General features: G+C 43.5%; 1 protein-coding gene and 1 pseudogene across 1 annotated transcript; one reads left to right on the forward strand and one right to left on the reverse strand.

Annotated features, from left to right (window-relative positions):
* The first annotated feature begins 757 nt into the window (after window positions 1-757).
* On the forward strand, window positions 758-7,151 carry LOC124684901. The gene is made up of 4 exons (XM_047219163.1): window positions 758-882; window positions 1,550-4,153; window positions 4,241-4,329; window positions 6,657-7,151. Exons 1-2 carry the CDS (start codon window positions 758-760, stop codon window positions 2,718-2,720), a joined length of 1,296 nt encoding a protein of 431 aa, XP_047075119.1. The 3' UTR covers window positions 2,721-4,153; window positions 4,241-4,329; window positions 6,657-7,151.
* LOC124703902 lies at window positions 3,381-3,909 on the reverse strand (annotated as a pseudogene).
* Window positions 7,152-17,937: the final 10,786 nt, after the last annotated feature.

Consider the following 17,937-nt stretch of genomic DNA (forward strand, 5'->3'; position numbering starts at 1 on the left):
AGGTAAGAATCTCATAGAAAGGTCCGATGGGAATTGAGATTTTGTTTTCTTCCATGGATTTGATTTGATCTTATTCTTCCAAGATTTCATTTTCTTTCACGTTTCCCGTACCATATTACCGTACGGGTTCATCTGTCATCGAAATGACTTCGGTTCACGTCCCGACGTATAAGATTCGATCTAGAAATGTGTACCCCTAGTGTTTCCTATTTTTTTCATCCTCCGATTCCCGTCCCCCGTTTCCGTCCCCCGTACCCTCCGTACCGGAAACATGGCAGCTATGATCCGACAGATACACCGATCAAGGCGAAAATGAAACTAGGGTTTAAGCGAAAGAGAGAAGAAGGGAGAGAGAGCGCAGGCCATACATATGATCCAGACGGCAGAGATCGGAGACGACGGCGCGCTGGCTGGCCGGCTGGCTGACGCCGGCCTGATCTTCTCTGGTACCGGCGGCGGTGGCGGCGGCTCGCCTTCCCTTCGCTCCCAGGCAGCACCGCTCCAGTTCACTCGTCTCGCTTATATCGGGGCCAACTTAGGCAGCATGCAGCCTCGGCCCAGTTCTTACTGTTGGGCCTCTGCAATTGGGCTGGGCCTTACAGAACAAGGCCGAGCTGTCAGCCCAAGCAGAATGGTCTCCTCCTCGGCTGGGACGCACGCATCGACCGGCGACCACCGCACCGCCGCGTCCGTCCCCTCGCCGACGCAAGGCGGAGCCACCGGTACTGGTACACGGGTATAGCGGGTGCGCGGCTCCATGGCCGGAGGAAGCCGCCGCCGCCGCCGTTCTCACCTGAGAGCGCGTCCGCCGCAGGCCGACGAACCCTCCCCGCCGCCACCGGTGGCGGCACCGGCACCGGCACCAGCGAGTCTCGGCAACAGGTCTGCACGCTCACCCTAACCTTGCTTTTCTCTTCCGCTTCTGGATCCAAGATTGATTAGTCGCTGGACAACGCCGCAGCTGTCCTGCCCCTGAACCGAACAATTCCAAGCTATCTTTCATTTCCTTTGGTTCAGTTTGGTCTTCCTCGTGACCATGGTGCTGCCCTGCCGCTGGAAATCCTCAGTTTTTGTTTGGTGACCGAGAAAATGAGACGGCGGGATGTTTTCGACACGATCCAGTCGGCTTTTGGCTGATGATTTGCTTAGTTGCTTCACACGTCTGGTTGTCTGAACCCCTTGTGGCACTTGGGAATTGGGAGTAGCATGATTTTAGGGTGACATGGTTTTCGGAGATGATCTGTAAATTCTGCGGGCGGGCAGTTACTGAACACAGCAATTATACATAGGGACTGCATACTGAAGAGTGAAGACGATCCTGTTCTTGTACAAAATGGCATGCTGTAGGTGGTCCTGATGTAGCATATTTTTACTGAAGTCTAGCATGTTGGCATACATCTTACCGTGGGAATATTTAGAGTTCACTTAAGTGGCCATTTTTGTAGCCATACGTTGTAGTCGGAGCATACCCCATTTCTAACAGTTCACTAGTTAATATATCTGAGTGCTTTCTTCTGATCCATTAATCTTGATTTTTCTCTGTTGACAGAGAATCTGTTGTTGAAGAGGGGCCCTCTAAGAGAACCTGTGACGCCTCCGGATCTACCTCCTCGCCCTTGTCAGGATCTCATGCTTGGGATAACCTTCTAGACAGCATGCTCCATCAAATCATTGCTCTCGTTAGCTCATTCCATGATTTCCTTGCTTTCAGTGGCACCTGCCGCTCTTGGCGTGCTGCGGCATCTTCCTTCCCATCTGTATACACTTTCGCCTTCCCACCCCTCCACCTCGAACCAGATATTGGCCATGGAATTTTGAACTCTAATCCTAAATGGAAGCTTGCTGATCCCGCCAAGAAAGCTTTGTCCCTTCGCTGTTCGGTGCCCAGGATTACTCCATGTCGCATGCGCTATCTGGGATGCTCAAATGGATATCTCGTCTTCTCCGATCGGGAGCACTGCCACCTTGTCGATGTGTACACGGGTGCTAAGGTGACGCCTCCCAAACTCCAATCCGATGGCAACTCTTTGATCTATGGACTCCTTGTGGCTCCACTCAGTTCACCCAACTCTCATCTCATCCTTTTCTCGAAAACCTCCATACTCCAGTGGCAGGTTGGAACAAATTCCTGGACTGTGTACCCTCTTGTTGGTGAACCCATCCTTCAGGTTGTCTTCTTCAAAGGTCAGGTGTTCGCCATGGACTTTGTTCAGAGGCTTCATACCATACACATCGTGCCTCAGCTCAGCATACAAGAAGTAGCAGTTGTGTGGGAAGAGGGCATGCTTGTAGGCCTGCATTCTAAGCCATGGTTGCTGGTCTGTGGTGACATGCTTCTCTTGGTTGATCTCTCGGTAAGCATGGACCTACTGTTTGGCTTCCCTGGTCACTTTCAAATATTCCGCCTCGACTTTTCAGACGAACCAGCTAAGTGGGTGAAGATGCAGAAGTTGGACAGCTGGGCTCTCTTTCTTGCCAATGATAGGAGGACCTCCACATTTTCTTGCATGAACCCGGAAAGATGGGGAGGAAAAAGTAACTACATTTATGTTCCGACGGCATCCGAAGACAATGATGAGCCATGGACTGCAATAGAAGTCGGGCAACCAGTGCCCAGCTCAACTCACCATATGTCATTCAGTTCTGCAGCTACTGCCCATTCCAGTCCACTAAATAGCCTCTGGGTGCTCCCCAGTTTGGTTTGCGGAGTTCAACTGTAATTGATCAACGTTGCTTGTTGCAGTTGCAGTTGCGGCTTTAGGGTTTTACTTAGTCTGTTACAAAGCAAGCCCTATCAATCGCTTCTTTATTAGACTAATTACTAATTTCAGTAATTAGTCTTTTAATTACTAATTTCAGTAATTAGTCTTTGTAACTTCCATGGTTTTTGGACTCTGCACCAAATGTATTGTGTACAAGAATATTTATATATATTGTCTCAAGTGATCTTCCTGAGCTGTGACCACCTACGTTACAACAGCTATGGCTCCACAGTGATTAGTCAGCTTCTGATGTAGCAGTTTGGTTGAGGTTAGTTATGTGACAATCTGGTAACCTTTTTTATATTATTAATTCATGTATATGGTTGTGTGCAACTTTATCTAGTCTCTCAATATGATCCTTGTGCCACTTATTGTTTCTACTTTCATGTCCTGAAATTCTTTTTAATTAATTGAGAACATATGACATACAATGATGCTTCAGTCCAGTAAGAATGTAAGATGCTTCGGAGATTTCGTCCATCATGCAATTTTATTCAGGCAAAAGCTTTATTTAGGGATGTTCATTATTTCCAAGTTGCAATAGTACTGGCCACACGTGAACATATATGGCACTTCTATTTTGTCGCCGTTTCCTCGATCAACTAAATGGTGATCGATTTACCTAGCATGGCACATCCTTCTCTTTTTAGCAGGCACAGCACGGGTAGTGGCCATAGGGATGCTGTAGGGGTTAAGCGTTATTTTACTGCAGGGGGTGGTGGTACAATATTCCAGGATGTACACGTTGCACATCGACGGAAGAGTATGAAGCACCATACTCATTATCTCGAACTGAACCTGTTGATGTGGCTGATTGATACTCTGGCGTTGCTGCTGCTGCATGATGGACTGTGCCACGCTGCAGATGACTTGGCACTGAGCCTGCTCTGAGATCTGCGCTAGCTGCTGGCGGCACTGCATGCTGCTGCATCAGCGGGCAGCTGCTCGCCTGCAACATCTGGGATCGGACAAATGGTGATGTCGCTGGGCCACACTGTTGCAGGAATGTTACATGTGTTCATCTGATGATGCCACTGTTATTGTTGCTGCTGGCCTTGCCCGCAGCCTGGCTGCAGGATGTGTCCAGCTTCGCAACGGTGTTGGTCACTGCGAGAGAGATGAGAGCAAGGATGAACAAGGTCTTCATGGTTGCAGGAATGTTACATGTGTTCATCTGATGATGCCACTGTTATTGTTGCTGCTGGCCTTGCCCGCAGCCTGGCTGCAGGATGTGTCCAGCTTCGCAACGGTGTTGGTCACTGCGAGAGAGATGAGAGCAAGGATGAACAAGGTCTTCATGGTGGTTGGCTACTGCTGTGCTTTGATGTTTATGTTTGTATGAGGATGGTGGAGGGGGTCTTCATAGTGCAAACCTATTTATAGCTACCATGGTATGATTTTGTGCATTATATTCCTAGGTTGTTTTGTTAAATTATTTGCATACCTTTCAAACTGATCATTTGATACTCTTGTGGTAGGTGGCACTAAGTCTTATCTTGGATAATTATCAATTATACTATTTAGTACATGTCTCATTGATGTACATGTCAGTCGTCATTGATAATCGGTATGACTCATCACTTTACATGTCAAGCATAGATTTTGATTGCATCCTTTTATGAAGCCCATTTTTAATGTTGTCTAAGTTGTTAGGTATGAACCACATTAGTATAGCCTGTCGGTACACTTTAAATGCCAAGGCTTGTACTCAACTCGGTATTTTTTATGGAAATCATTTTTTGTAATCTCGCTTTAGATGTTTGGATAGATCATATCACCAACATTTACACGTGAAGGGTTGTGCTGCACTCCATCTAATTGTTTCCTTGAACTGATTTTGTATTGCTGCATAGATTTGACATTAGTATAGCACGTCATGACTCATCAAATCCCCTTTACAAGTCATGGATTGTCATGGAGCTTTGCTCTGGTCTTCGAACTGAATTTTTTGTCATTTGTAATAGAAGATTCATGGCGTGTGCTTGCATCATGAGCAATATCTTTTGCAAGGTGGCTATTAGTTGCTAGCATCCCATACTGCGCCCATCGAGCCCTTGTCTAAATTATGTTGTTCACGCTGTGCTGGGTGTGCCTAACATTAAGTTTGATTTTTTCCCTGCTTTAGTGGTATCTAGATGATATTATGAATGGGAATCACAAATACAAAATTAAGCTAAACCAAGAATGTGACCCTTTGATTTTTCCTGCTTTTCATGTTGTAGATAAAAAGTCACTTCGTCCTATAATTACTTCATCAAATAGGTGACTGCGATGCAGTTCGCTAGCTAAAAATTGTGTATGAAATTTCAATAGGGCTTGTACCAGTTGTAGCATCTAAGTAGAATTTAGTTCCAGTATCCATAGAATTCTGACATCCCGAGATAAAACAAATTAAAGTTTAAAGTGGTAAGTATAACTTGGTTAACTTCAATGCTTTCATGACCTGAGATCAAATGTACATAGCATTAGAATACAAATCTAAATAGGTTTTGGCAAGTGATTGTGGTGTGTTGTGATGCATAGTGTTGGCTTCTCAGCAATTAATTGGCTTCCGATGTAGCATTTTGGTTAAGCTTTATGATGTGTACCTAACAAGAAAGCATATACTAGCATTTATGTGATGCCAACATTTTTCATCAAGGTTGTTCATGTGTGTACTTTCAGATGTACATTATCCTTTCATGTTGCGAGCTTTTGTTTAATGGGAGGCCTCTGTGATGTTAAAATTTAATAAGATACTTCTGAATTTTCATTCATCATGCAACAAATGGAGTGTTATGCATCATTCAGGAATAGATGTTCTTTAGTTCCAAGTAGTAGTGGTCACTCATGATATTGCATGGCCTTTTATTTTGCCACAATCTACGACCCATATAGCTAGTAAAGCAGAGATCTTCCCTTTCATTAGCACACACAACTGGCGCAACCGGTGGTCATAGGGATGTTGCACGGGGTGGTGGTGCAATTATCAGGGATGTACACATTGCACATCCCTGGAAGGGCCTCAAGCACCATTCTCTTTATCGCAAGCTGAAACCTGGCACAAGCTGATTTTGCATGAAGGGCTGTACCACGCCACCGACATGTTGCATCACCTCGCAGCTTCTCGCCTTTTGTGGCGTGACAAATGGTTCCATAGTATTACCTCTTGCATTCCAGTCCTAGTTCTATTTTGCTAAGGTGTGTTTTCATGGTTCTCAAAGTGATCATCTAACTTCCAGGCTATATTGATAATCTGCATGACTCATCACTAATCACTTTACACATAGATCTTGGATTGGACCTTTTTGTGAGAACCATTTTGTAATCTTGTGCAAATTGTTAGATAAATCAGCTTTTTTCCTTCACATGCTCCATTCTTTTGTGGAAGTTAATAGCTTGTCATCTTGTTTGAGCTGCTTCGATATATTATATCAGCAAACCTTGACATGTGAAGAGTTGTTCTGCACTTCAATCAATGTTCCCTAAAACTGATTAACATGAGTTGGTATGATAAACATGCACCGGTAGAGCACGGAATGACTCATAAATTGCCCTTTAAATGTCACGGGAATGTCATGCAGCTATGCTCTGGCGTTAGATGTAAACCAACTTTTGCCTTCACAGGATCCATGTTTTTGTGGATGTTAATACTACGTAACATTGTTTGTGTTGTTTATCTTGATTGTGTTAGCAAACCTTTAAATGTTGAGAGCGTCCTGCACCTCACGAACTCTTTTCCTAAAATCGATACTGTAAGATAAATGGGCTTTAGGGGAGGATGCCATGACTCATTAAGTACCATTGACATATCAAGGGAATGATATCTGAATATCTTTAGTGGACATATCTGAAAGCATGGCCTGTCATGTGTGGTGAGCTGGTGACGCACTTCTTTTGATCAAACTTGTGCAGGCAGGAAGAAGTATGAAACCCTCCAAGGCCTTCCACATGAAGGCAAGGTGGGTGAAGGTGGACAGGTTGGATAACTGGGCCATCTTTGTTAGCGCCGATGGGTGATGCCAGGCGTTGCCATGCATGAACTCAGAGATATGGGGAGGGAGGAGCAACCACATGTACTTTCCAGGTTATCAGTCCGAATAACCTTGGGCTGTAGTCCAACTGTGGCAACGGTGACCGTCCGACATGGTTACAGCTAGTGAATGCTGGAGGCCAGTACCACAGATTAGAGTGTACCTGGGTCTTTCCTGCTGTGTTCCCTGGCCCTTGCCGATGATGATCTTACCACAATCGAGGTTGCGATTGGTCAATTAGCTTCTGTTACAGCTTTGGTGGGAGAATTCTACCATATTGCACTTGCAGGACAAGTGGTTGAGTGAATGTTCCTGACTTGTTTCAGAACTTACATTGCAACCAGAAGTTTTCACTGTAAAGGTATCTGATTCTGCACTCTCCCTTTTTCTTGAGGCGGTTACAGGGGTCCCTATGTTCTATGTTTCTCATCTAGAAATAACGCAGATCCTGTAGTTGGGTCACTCGATAACATGGGCTAGGCCTGGAATTTCCTTTCATACTAGTACTAGATACCTAAGGTGTTCATTTGGGCCGGACCCAAAACATAAATTCCTACTATGTACTAACACCTATGCTCATTATTCATTAATTTGTAAGCTTACTTCAGTTCTTCATCTTTGCATACTACTCCCTCCTATCCATATTAGTTGTATTTGACAACTTTGTACTAAATCAGCGACAACTAATATGGATCAGAGGGAGTACAAACTTGAGGGGCTTATCCTTACCTACATGTGATTTTCTAGGACCATTTCAATCCTAGCCCACCATCAGATATCATCCGTACAACTGTTCAGATATTGTCATCTTTAAAAACTTTGTTTGGTCAGATTTTCAAAGGTACTAGAAAACCACCCAGGAAATCTCAAAGTAAATTACAAGAATCTATCACCATGGCTTTTTTACATGTGGATGTTATCACTTTGATGACTCTTCTAGGCCCAAAGAAAAATTCCATTCACGAATATGGAAAAATAGCACACACATATATACCATGGTGCTGTTTAACAATGACAAGAACAAAGACTAGCCTAGCTCATCACTATCATCTTTTTGTGCTTGTAAACCTTTTGCTTTCTTTTGTCTAGCATGCCGCATCATCTGGATCCCTTCAACGCCTCAACATCTTTATTGCATCAAGAGAGAGAAAAAAAGACACATCCACACCACCAGGCATGGTGAGTAGGGCGTCTATATGGAACTCATGTTAGACTTTAGGCTTTGAATCTTTTTGGCTTTGGGTGCCAAGAATCAATGTGGCCGGCAGATGCAGCCTCCGTGTCGCTGTAGTCCTGTAGATTGGACAAGTATTGTGAAACCTTGACGAAAAAGAGTGGCCATAAAAAATAATCATGGAGATTCATGCATTAACTAATACCCGAAAATGATTCGTTCAGGAAAGGCGGGCCTCGATGTATTTGTACTTCAACAGCAATGCCATTTGTTTGCTGCAAATTTCACTTTTTCTCTTGTGGTGATAGATAACAGCTTGAAGTACCAGCAAATGTCACGCACTCTACTTTACTTCTCTTCCTTTTAGAAAAATATAAAATAGCTGCTTATCATAATTAACAAACATTTTGGGGTCACATCTGTGCTGAGAAAATGACTATTTTCTAGATGTCAACATGACAAACTAGACAACTCGAATGGTTGGAAAAACCCCAAAAGTTGGCATGATATGAATAGATGAAGATGGGTTGGAATTTGGAACACACTAATAGATTTTACTTTATGTAGACTTGTCACCACAACCTTTATTTTTGTTTGTTGTCTTTCTTATCCAGAAAAGATATGGCTGCTGCCTGTGCTTGCACAATCAATCTTGGCTCAAGTAAATGGATTGTTCCACATGATGACACCGTTGACACTTGCACTTCTAGACTGGATGTCATGTGTACTATTTTCCTACTATTCACATTGAAAGCATAGGACTTTTACAAGAGCCCAAAAAATTCTTCAACCCAATTCATTTACTCCATTCCAAAAAGTAATCATACTGCAAGAGAAACTTGGTGTGTGCTACAGCCCTATCACTGGTCACAATCTAGAGAGGAAAAGATCTTTCCAGACAGATTTCATTTTTATATTACCTTCATTTTTGCGCTCCAGGGTTAAATATTTTGTGTACAACAAAGGAAGCACTGCAGTAACAAATGACACTAAAAGTTGCTGTTATTTAACCCTGCAAAAAAATAGCATGCATGTTAATTTCCTCCATCTACAGCGTCAATGGATTCTTGAGACATACTCATGATGCTGTTTAAGTGCTGCATCTACGCCACTTTGGCACTCAGAATTATGGCTTCTGTGGTGGTCAGGTGTCCTGTCGGTCCATATGTCTACATTATCCCCCAAATGCTGGCTGTCATGGGCACAAAGCCGTATGATGGATCAAGTGATCACAACACGGGCTATCTTCTTCAATAAGTGGCCAGAATATCCTCAAAACTAGGCTTCTTGAACACTACAAAACTACGTGACATTGATTTTGGTCGTACTCCACTTAATTTGTGTTCACGAAAGTACATTATCAACTCCTACCTATGGTCCTGTTCTTCTAATTATTTGTTGAGAGAGAGAGAGAGAGAGAGAGAGAGAGAGAGGTGAAAGAGATACCCCATTTCATTATGGGTACGGAGAAGTACTTACCGGTGAGAAATTCTGACATATTCAGGGCACATGAGTACTCCAGGCTTTGAACAACAATTACTCCCTTGGTCTCTTTTAACTGACTCGGATTTAGTAGAACTTTATACTAAATTTGAGTCAATTAAAAAGGACCGGAGGGAGTAGTTCTGTAATATGTGGATTATGTCATAAGAAACTGATAGTATGTTGAAATCCTACTCAGGACCACCTTTCATGGTTGGTAATTTTGTAACCATGAGCAAAACTGTGTACAAAAATACTTGGTGAAATTTCATATGAGGATCAGACCAGTACGCCCATTATTCTTGTACTGTGTTGCACATTTCCAAACAAGGAGCACATGTATCCAGATCGTAGAAATAGTTTCATGCCTTTCTCTGCCTTTTTGTTTTCAGTGAGAACGAGGGAGAAAAAGAGGGCGAGTAATTCACGGCTCGTGCTGCTACTAGTACTACCATGATAATCAGTGACCGGGACAGCTTGGGATCAGGTGAGTTCGAATCTCAACTCTCATCTTTTCTTTTTCCACCTCTTTTCCTTTTTCTCCCCGTTCAAAAAGAGTTGGCGCACTCGCTCTTACTCTTGTTTTCTCATGCTTTCCCTTCTCCTCTTTTTCCGTGGCTTTCAACACTACTTTGGCCATATGATAAACCTGAAGTACGTCATAAAGTAATGTGAGCACTCCCATTCTATGGACTGATAGTCTGATTCTGATATAACCCTTATCTTGCTTGTCACTATTCTTAATGGCCCCGACATAATCAAGCTTTCGTGAATTCAATGTATACAAATTAAAAATTCTCGCAATTCACAAGGGGGAAGTGCAAACACACATCGCACGTGAGCGTGACTCCTGATCGTGTATGCTAGAAAATCCGCGACGACCGGTGTGACACATGAAAACTACAGGTTTGTTCTAAACGCCGTAATTTTTGCGCAGCTTACCCTAGAACGGTTGAATTCCATGTGAACGTTGGAATACAAAATCTGTGCCCGTGTAAGGCACCTCGAAGTCAAGGCGGCCTCTTAACTACACAGGCAGGCAAGCAAGTTTTTGGAGTCAGGCAGGCAGGAATCTTGCCGGCATGATTCTTATTAGTACGTTCAATTATATTAAAAGGGAATGCAAGAAAGAAAGGAAGCAGGTGTGGTTAGGTTGGGATCCTTGATTAATTTATGTACACAAATTAAGTGCGTTGGTCAACTCCCTTCCCTCTACCAAGTAGTACCAAATGCAAAATCTTAACAACTAGCACTAGCCATTGATTTGATGCAGTATTAGTTAATGAAGACTAAACTAAACCATAGTACTAGTAGGTTAATTCTGGAGCAGGTATAACGTAGACAAGAGGAGTGAAGAGAAGACGCCAGGACAGATGGGTTCGAGCAGCTAAGCTGAGTTAATTAGAAGCATTCCGCTGCTGAAACAGCTAAGCTAAGTACCCCGTAGTTCAAAAACGGCTAGGTAACATGACCGTTGTGCCAGGGGAGAGTAACGGCTAGAACCCAAAAAACGGGTCAAGTCTTTGCTGAAACGTAGACAGACAGAGGGGACAGCAGAGAGGATTCGAATTTGGTACATGCTCAGTGGTGCAGCAAAACAGAAACAAAAAACAGAGCCTGTGGAGCAAGCATGTCATTATGGTCAGTTTCAGACTTTCAGCTCGCATTTGCCCCATAGATGGGTGCTTTAATATTCATGGTAGATGTTTTTTCCCAGTTAGAAAAAAAATGTGTTATTGCATTACTGTCGAGGTTAACAGTTATTATAGAAAACATGAAGAGTTGAGACACTGATAATACCAGTCGACAAGAATGAGAAGCTTAATCTAGGACTGAAAACTTGATATGCTTGAATAAAAAGTGCTGGCAACGGTAAAAAAAAGAGAGCATGAATGGGATCCCTCTTTTTGTCGTTAGCATGCCCCTTGTGCAGGACGCAGGCGATGGGGCCTGCAGCGTGCACATGGAAGGACACAATCATGGCTGTCACCGGGCCGGCCACTTGAGATTTCTCCATTTTTCATGTTCATTTGAGAGAACATCGACAACACACAAACGCAAACAATGGGTCATGGAATACCATACCATACCACATCACCTTCACCTCCTGCTTAAACTAAACACCTTGCTGTTTTAGAGAGAGAACACTCGAGAGGGACGTGAACCCATGCCGGCCTAGCTAGCTTAGGATATGTGTGTGATGTGATGCTATGCTATGTATGACATGCCAACACCATTAGCATTTCCTATCTACATTAGTAGGTCACCCCTCCGGCCTCAGACATCATCATACTCACAATTTGTAATGCTTTCATAGTGACATGGCTAGAGATAAGACCATATTGCTAGGGTGGTTGTTTGTAGGCAGACTTGAGTTTTTTTATATGCAACTCACTTTTTCGATCGAGTCGGGTTAATGGCATCTCCATCGGGTTAAGGGTATCTTTAGCGGCTCGACGCAAATAGATCGTGTGTGTTTATTTCGGTCCGTGCGGATAGAAAATGAATAAAGTAAGCCCAACAGTTTGACGCAAAGTGACTAGCATGTACCCGACAACGCATTCTCAACCTAAATTTGGGCTAGCAATGCATTGGCCCGAACCATTTTGGTGTCAGCATGACTCCTCTCCTGGCTCATCCGTCATTGACACAATGACCATTAATATTAGTTGGTCAAAATGACCATCATTATATAGATGGTTACATGTTTAGTTAACCTAAAATATGACGGTCGTATCTATTCGTTGTCGCGCGCTCTACCACGGGATAGGGCTACTCGCAGCCGTGTGCCCTACTGGCCGCGGGACATGCCTTGATGGCTCGGCACCGTCGGAGCTTAGCCGCGAGGCTTTACGCCTCGCACTCCTGTCGAGCCCGATGACGGGCACTGTAGGCTTCCCGACGCAAGGTCCTATCTACGACTAGGATGTCCTCCTCGCCGCGGGCGCTCGCCTCCTCCTTCCTCCTATACCACGCATGGCCCTCCGCTCGAGCGGCAACCCAGTGGGCTCTCTCGGTCTTGGTCACCTCCATGTCGGGCTTCGTAGCGGACTTGGTCCCATGTCGCGGCCTCCAACGCCTCCGCCATCACCAAGGCTGCGTCTTCCATCTCCCGGTTCTCCGGGTCCACCTGCGGCTGCTCCCGCCGCCTCGCCGCTACCACCGCCAACCGGTGTTGTAGATGAATGTTTGGCCGCCCGCATGACCGTCGTGCGGTCGTAGCGGGCATGTGTGAAAGATCGAGATGTCGCCTAGAGGGGGGGGTGTGAATAGGCAATTACAAACTCTTGCGGATTTGTCTTGTATGAATGCGGAATTAAACTATCGTTTAGTTTACAAGCACAAACCCTAAATATGCTAAGCTCAACTAAGTGTAACAATAGCAACTAGAGCTAAGCAAGATAGGCACAAGATATATGTAGCACAAGTGATAGCAAGATATATGTACTTCAAGCACGACGGCTATCACAAGGAAAGAGAGCTCGGGTATAGAAATAACCGAGGCACGCGGAGACGAGGATGTATTCCCGTGTTCCCTTGCTTTGCAACAAGGTACGTCACGTTTGGAGGAGTGGAGGTCCCACGAAGGATTCCCGCGCCACGAAGGCTCACCCTATTCTCCGAACCACACCCACGAAGGATAATGGCCCTTTCCTTATGGTTAGCTTTTCCTCCGCTCCGGAGATGGCAAGCTCCACAACCACTTCACAAGCTCCACGAAGGAGAAGCCCGGGCCTCTTCACAATCTTCTTGAAGAGATCACCGGAGCACCAACCGCCAAGCCAACTAGGAGGTTTCCCTCCAAGAGTAACAAGCTCACGGTCTCTCACTCGAACTAATCGTGGTGGAGAGCTCAACACTATGCAATGATGCAAAGCAAGAACACCGGAGGTGTTCAAGTCCTTCACACTCAAATCCCACCAAAGCAACGAATGCTAGGATGAGATTGGAGAGGAAGAACAAGGGGGAAAGTCAACTAAAGACTCCAAGATCTAGATCCCAAGAGATTCCCTCACTTAGAGAAGAATTGGTTTGGTGGAAGTGTAGATCTAGATCTCCTCTCTCAAATCCTCAAATATGAGCAAGAATCATGGGGGGGAACAAGAGAGAGAGCAACTTCTTCAAATGCAACAATGGAGGTGAGAGAATGGGGAAGAAGTGGTTGTCTCAAGGTAGGAGAAAGGTATTTATAGCAAGGGAGGAAGAAATAACCGTTGGGGGGGGAAAGACAAAGAAATAGGCAGAAAAACGGGCCAGAAAAAGTCCCCAGCCGGCGGCCCAGCCGGTTGACCGGAGCCGTGGCCGGCCGGGCCGGTCTGGGTCCGGCCCGGCCGGACCGGCAGCTGGCGAGGCGCGCGCCACGCTGGGCGGCGGAAGGCCCCGGGCCGCGCGGGGAGCGGCCCAAGCTGCCCGGGCGGCGGCGGCCCAGCCGGCGCGAGCGCCGGCGGCCCAGGCAGCCGCCGGGCGGCGCGGGCTGGCCGGCCGCGCGGGGCGCGCCGACGGGTGCGGGCCGGTGGGCCGCCGGTCCGAGAAGCGGCCCGGCCAAGTTTCCGGTTGGACCGGACCGGGAGCCGGGCTGCCCGGCGCCCGGGCCGGTGGCCGCCCGGTCGACCGGGTGGGCCGGCATGCGGTCCGGCGCGGCCGGTCGGAAACCGGCCGCCTCCCCCTTTTTTTTTCTTTTCTTTACCTTTTCTTTAATAACTATTGCTCCCGAACTCCGATTAATATGAAACCAATTTTATTTGGAAGATAACAACGAATGCTATCTAATAGAAAGTGAAAACCCAAGAATCTGTAGGAGGGGATTTTATCATGAATATAAAAGGTAGAACCTTATATCATGAATAACCGGTAAAATCACCCAACATCGAAAACGCAATAGAAGATGCATGTGAACTCCGTTTTCGATGAACTTGAGCTTGTTGTAAAGCTAGCAACAAGCTCAAGAACCTCACACCGAGAAATACCAAGAAGCAATAAGAATATGCAAAGTATGCAAAGGATTGAGCTCCCTAAGACGATGTGATCAAGTTACCCAACCGAAAGCCCCTCTTAATAGTGCGGCTATCTATCCTATAATCCGGTCTCCCATCATCCACCTTGAGACCGGTAAAAGGAAAACCTAGCAAGGCCATACCTTTGCCTTGCGCATCCCGCTTGATCTTGATGATAACTCTTCAAGCTCTACACAAGCCGAATGCCTCACTTGATCAATGTTGCTTCGTGAAGACTCACAAATACTCCCCCATACACTATGATGGGAAAGCTCCATTGATGCACATCTTCGCATGTCCATTATCACCAAATGGACTGGCAAGCTTCAAGCATGTGATCCACTTGAGATGCTCATCTTGAACTTGCCCAACTCAATCCTTGTATCTTCTCATACTCACATAAGATAGAGCATGGCTAATATTGAGTTCCACATAAGAACTCCATCTTCATTTCTTCTTCTTGATCATATCACATATGTATCTTCATAACCGATGATCTTGATGCCAATACCCAAGGTATACCTTTATCTTCATGGCATCCATACTTGAATCCAACACATGGAATACAAGTAGTACCTATGGAATATTCCTTCATATAAACTCAATGAAAACATTAGTCCATAGGGGTTGTCATTAATTACCAAAACCACACATAGGGGCAATGTACCCTTACAATCTCCCCCATTTTGGTAATTGATGACAACCACAATAAGAGGGTTTATATAATGAATATTAGTGACAAGTACGCAACTTATCCGAGAATAAGTTGTATACAAGAGGTTGTATTTGATATGGTCAAGTAACACAAAGCTACTAGCCCATATCAAAACCGGCTCTACTCACACAATTACAACAAATGCAATGGATGTGAGTAGAACCAATATATATATAGAGAAAACTCCCCACAATGTATGCACGTGTGATGAACATGAATTCATTGCATACATTGTCAAGATTAACCTTTGGGATAGTTTCCACTATATATATACAACCATGCAAGACATATAAATATGGAATGCATGAGAGGCAAAACACTTAAGCACAAACCAAGCTTAAGTATAAAACCATTCCCTTAAACCCTCTAAACTTCTCCCCCATTGGCATCGATTGTCAAAATGGGTGAAAAATTTAGAAGGCCAATATAATGTGAGTTCCTCCCCAAAGTGTGCACTTCTCATAATTTGAGCGGAATCAAGTGCACATATCCAATGATGAATACTTGAAGGAAATCAAACTATATTGAGGATCAAAGATTGCATAAAGATAACATGGTGAAGTGAGCTTCAATAAATAAAGTAAGCAATCAACGATCCAATTGGACAAGCAAAGATATCATGATAAGAGAGATATAGTGCTCTAAAATAAAATAAGAAAGCTCCCCAAGGTTCGTGCATAATTTATCATGTTTGCATTTGAATACAATATGCACAAACATGGAATCCTCACTCCCTCTATATCATTTAGAGCACACCCAAGATAAAAATAATATGCTTATCAAGAATAACTTGAGTCCAACAAGTACGAGATATGAGTGCATGAAGAAAAACAAGTAAACCAAGCACTCATAAATCTTCTTTACCAACACCACTAAAAGCAAAAGGGTAAAAGATGGTTGGCAAGGAACAAGGATATCAAGTTGATGGATTAACGCTCTCATGTATATAAGTTTCTAAAGTGGACATAGTGATCCATAAAGAAACATGCACACACAAGAGGTTAACAAAAATAAATAAGACATGATATCCAAGATGAAGTCATAAAATATACCAAGGATGTTTGCTTAAAAAGCATATATAGCCTATGGCTCCAACTTTCACTTATGGTATATGAATGAGCTTCAACCAAGTTAAATCTCAAAAACATCACAACTAACAATAAGGGAAGTAAAGCTAGTTGGAGTGTTTTGAGAAAGGCAACAAGTATCACAAATACGGATTTATTTCACAAATTCATCAATATTGCACACAAGAGCTCTTTGAGGAATTGATATGCAATAAATTGCTAGAGGGCATATTTGTGATAGGTAAATCATAAAATATGATATATATATATAACCTATCATATGCATCTTCTCAAATTACTCAAATGTTCAATAAGAGGTTTTATTTTAAAAGGGGTTTTCAAGAACCGCAATATTTTCGAAATAAATAATTTCATGCCAAGATACAACCTACAAGAGGTTGGATGCTATATGAGAGTGCATGAATAAGATACTTGTTACCGAGATGGCAATGGCTTGATGTAGTAGATAAGAGTTCATCGATCATCCTAGCTTGACTCCAATCCTCATATGGTGACAACACCTTCCTTATAGATGAGACAAGCCTCCATTGCATCTCCAATGTACCTAAAACATCATTCAAGTACATCTTGGTCCCCAAACTCATTGGGTCCAACATGGTTAGACTAACCACAATACATAGGATGCACTCCATATCAATATGTGCATGTTTAGATGAAATTTGAATTTCATGCACATCTTAGCCATTTAGGATTTGATGGAGTATACCCTGTATAATGGATCGAAGAAAGAAAGCATGCTATAAATATAAATAAATTACATATAAGCACGCACAAAGACTTTTTAAAGATCCAAGAGAGATATACTTTGGACAAAACACCAAATGAATTGAATAAGGCATAAAAGGTGTGACCAAACAAATTTGTTGTCCAAATTATGTCAAAGACGCAAATCACAAAAGATTTGTTCAACAAAGTTCAACAAATGAACTAAGAAGAAACCATTGAGCATAAAGGATGAAATAAAGCAAACATGCTCAAGGATTTATCTCATTCAAGCAAACAAATCATGTAGGAAGGAATGAGATAGCAAAACTCCCAAAAGAGCAAGGTTCGAACAATTAAACCAAACTCTCTACACTTTTCACAATGGCACAATGTACCGTAAGGAAAAGGTTTGTCTTCCAAAACAAACATTTGGTATGAATCAAAAGAATTTATCAAAAGATTTTTCAAAGGGACAAGGAAGACAAATGGGAGCAACAAAGATTTCTTGGAAATAAAATAAGTAAATAAGAAGCAATCCAAGGTGAAGATGATCCATGAATTCAACCACATACAAGGTTATCAATTGTCAAAGACAATGAGTATATTGGAAATAATTTCCGGTGGTGAAATGACAATGGTAGTAAGGATCAACTTCACAATAAAAGGCATAGGATAAGTATATAGAATTAAGCACTATGCACGGATGAAGATTCTTGATAGCTTCAACTAGTCAAACAATCACGCACGGCAATGATTAGAATAACTTGAAGCAAGCGGTGTCCCAAATAAGATATAGAGATATGTATTTGAGGAAAAAACCGTACCAAGAATTTCTTACTCAAACAAGAATCCATAAGATGAGCCAATAGAAACTTTTCAATAGAAGTGAAGCTTGTTTGAGCAAACATGCCACCTAGGAACAAGATAATTAAGAGCATCAACTCTAAGTGGCATAACCTCATATGTTCACATTTTCTAGGCTTGTGATATGTACAAAACATATT

The sequence above is a fragment of the Lolium rigidum genome, chromosome 1, assembly GCF_022539505.1.
Source record: "Lolium rigidum isolate FL_2022 chromosome 1, APGP_CSIRO_Lrig_0.1, whole genome shotgun sequence".
Classification (NCBI taxonomy): domain Eukaryota; kingdom Viridiplantae; phylum Streptophyta; class Magnoliopsida; order Poales; family Poaceae; genus Lolium; species Lolium rigidum.

Coding starts and splice junctions, on each gene's coding strand:
- LOC124684901 (XM_047219163.1), top strand. CDS start 758: ATGGCCGGAGGAAGCCGCCGCCGCCGCCGTTCTCACCTGAGAGCGCGT. Junction 883..1,549: donor CCAGCGAGTCTCGGCAACAG/GTCTGCACGCTC, acceptor CTCTGTTGACAG/AGAATCTGTTGTTGAAGAGG.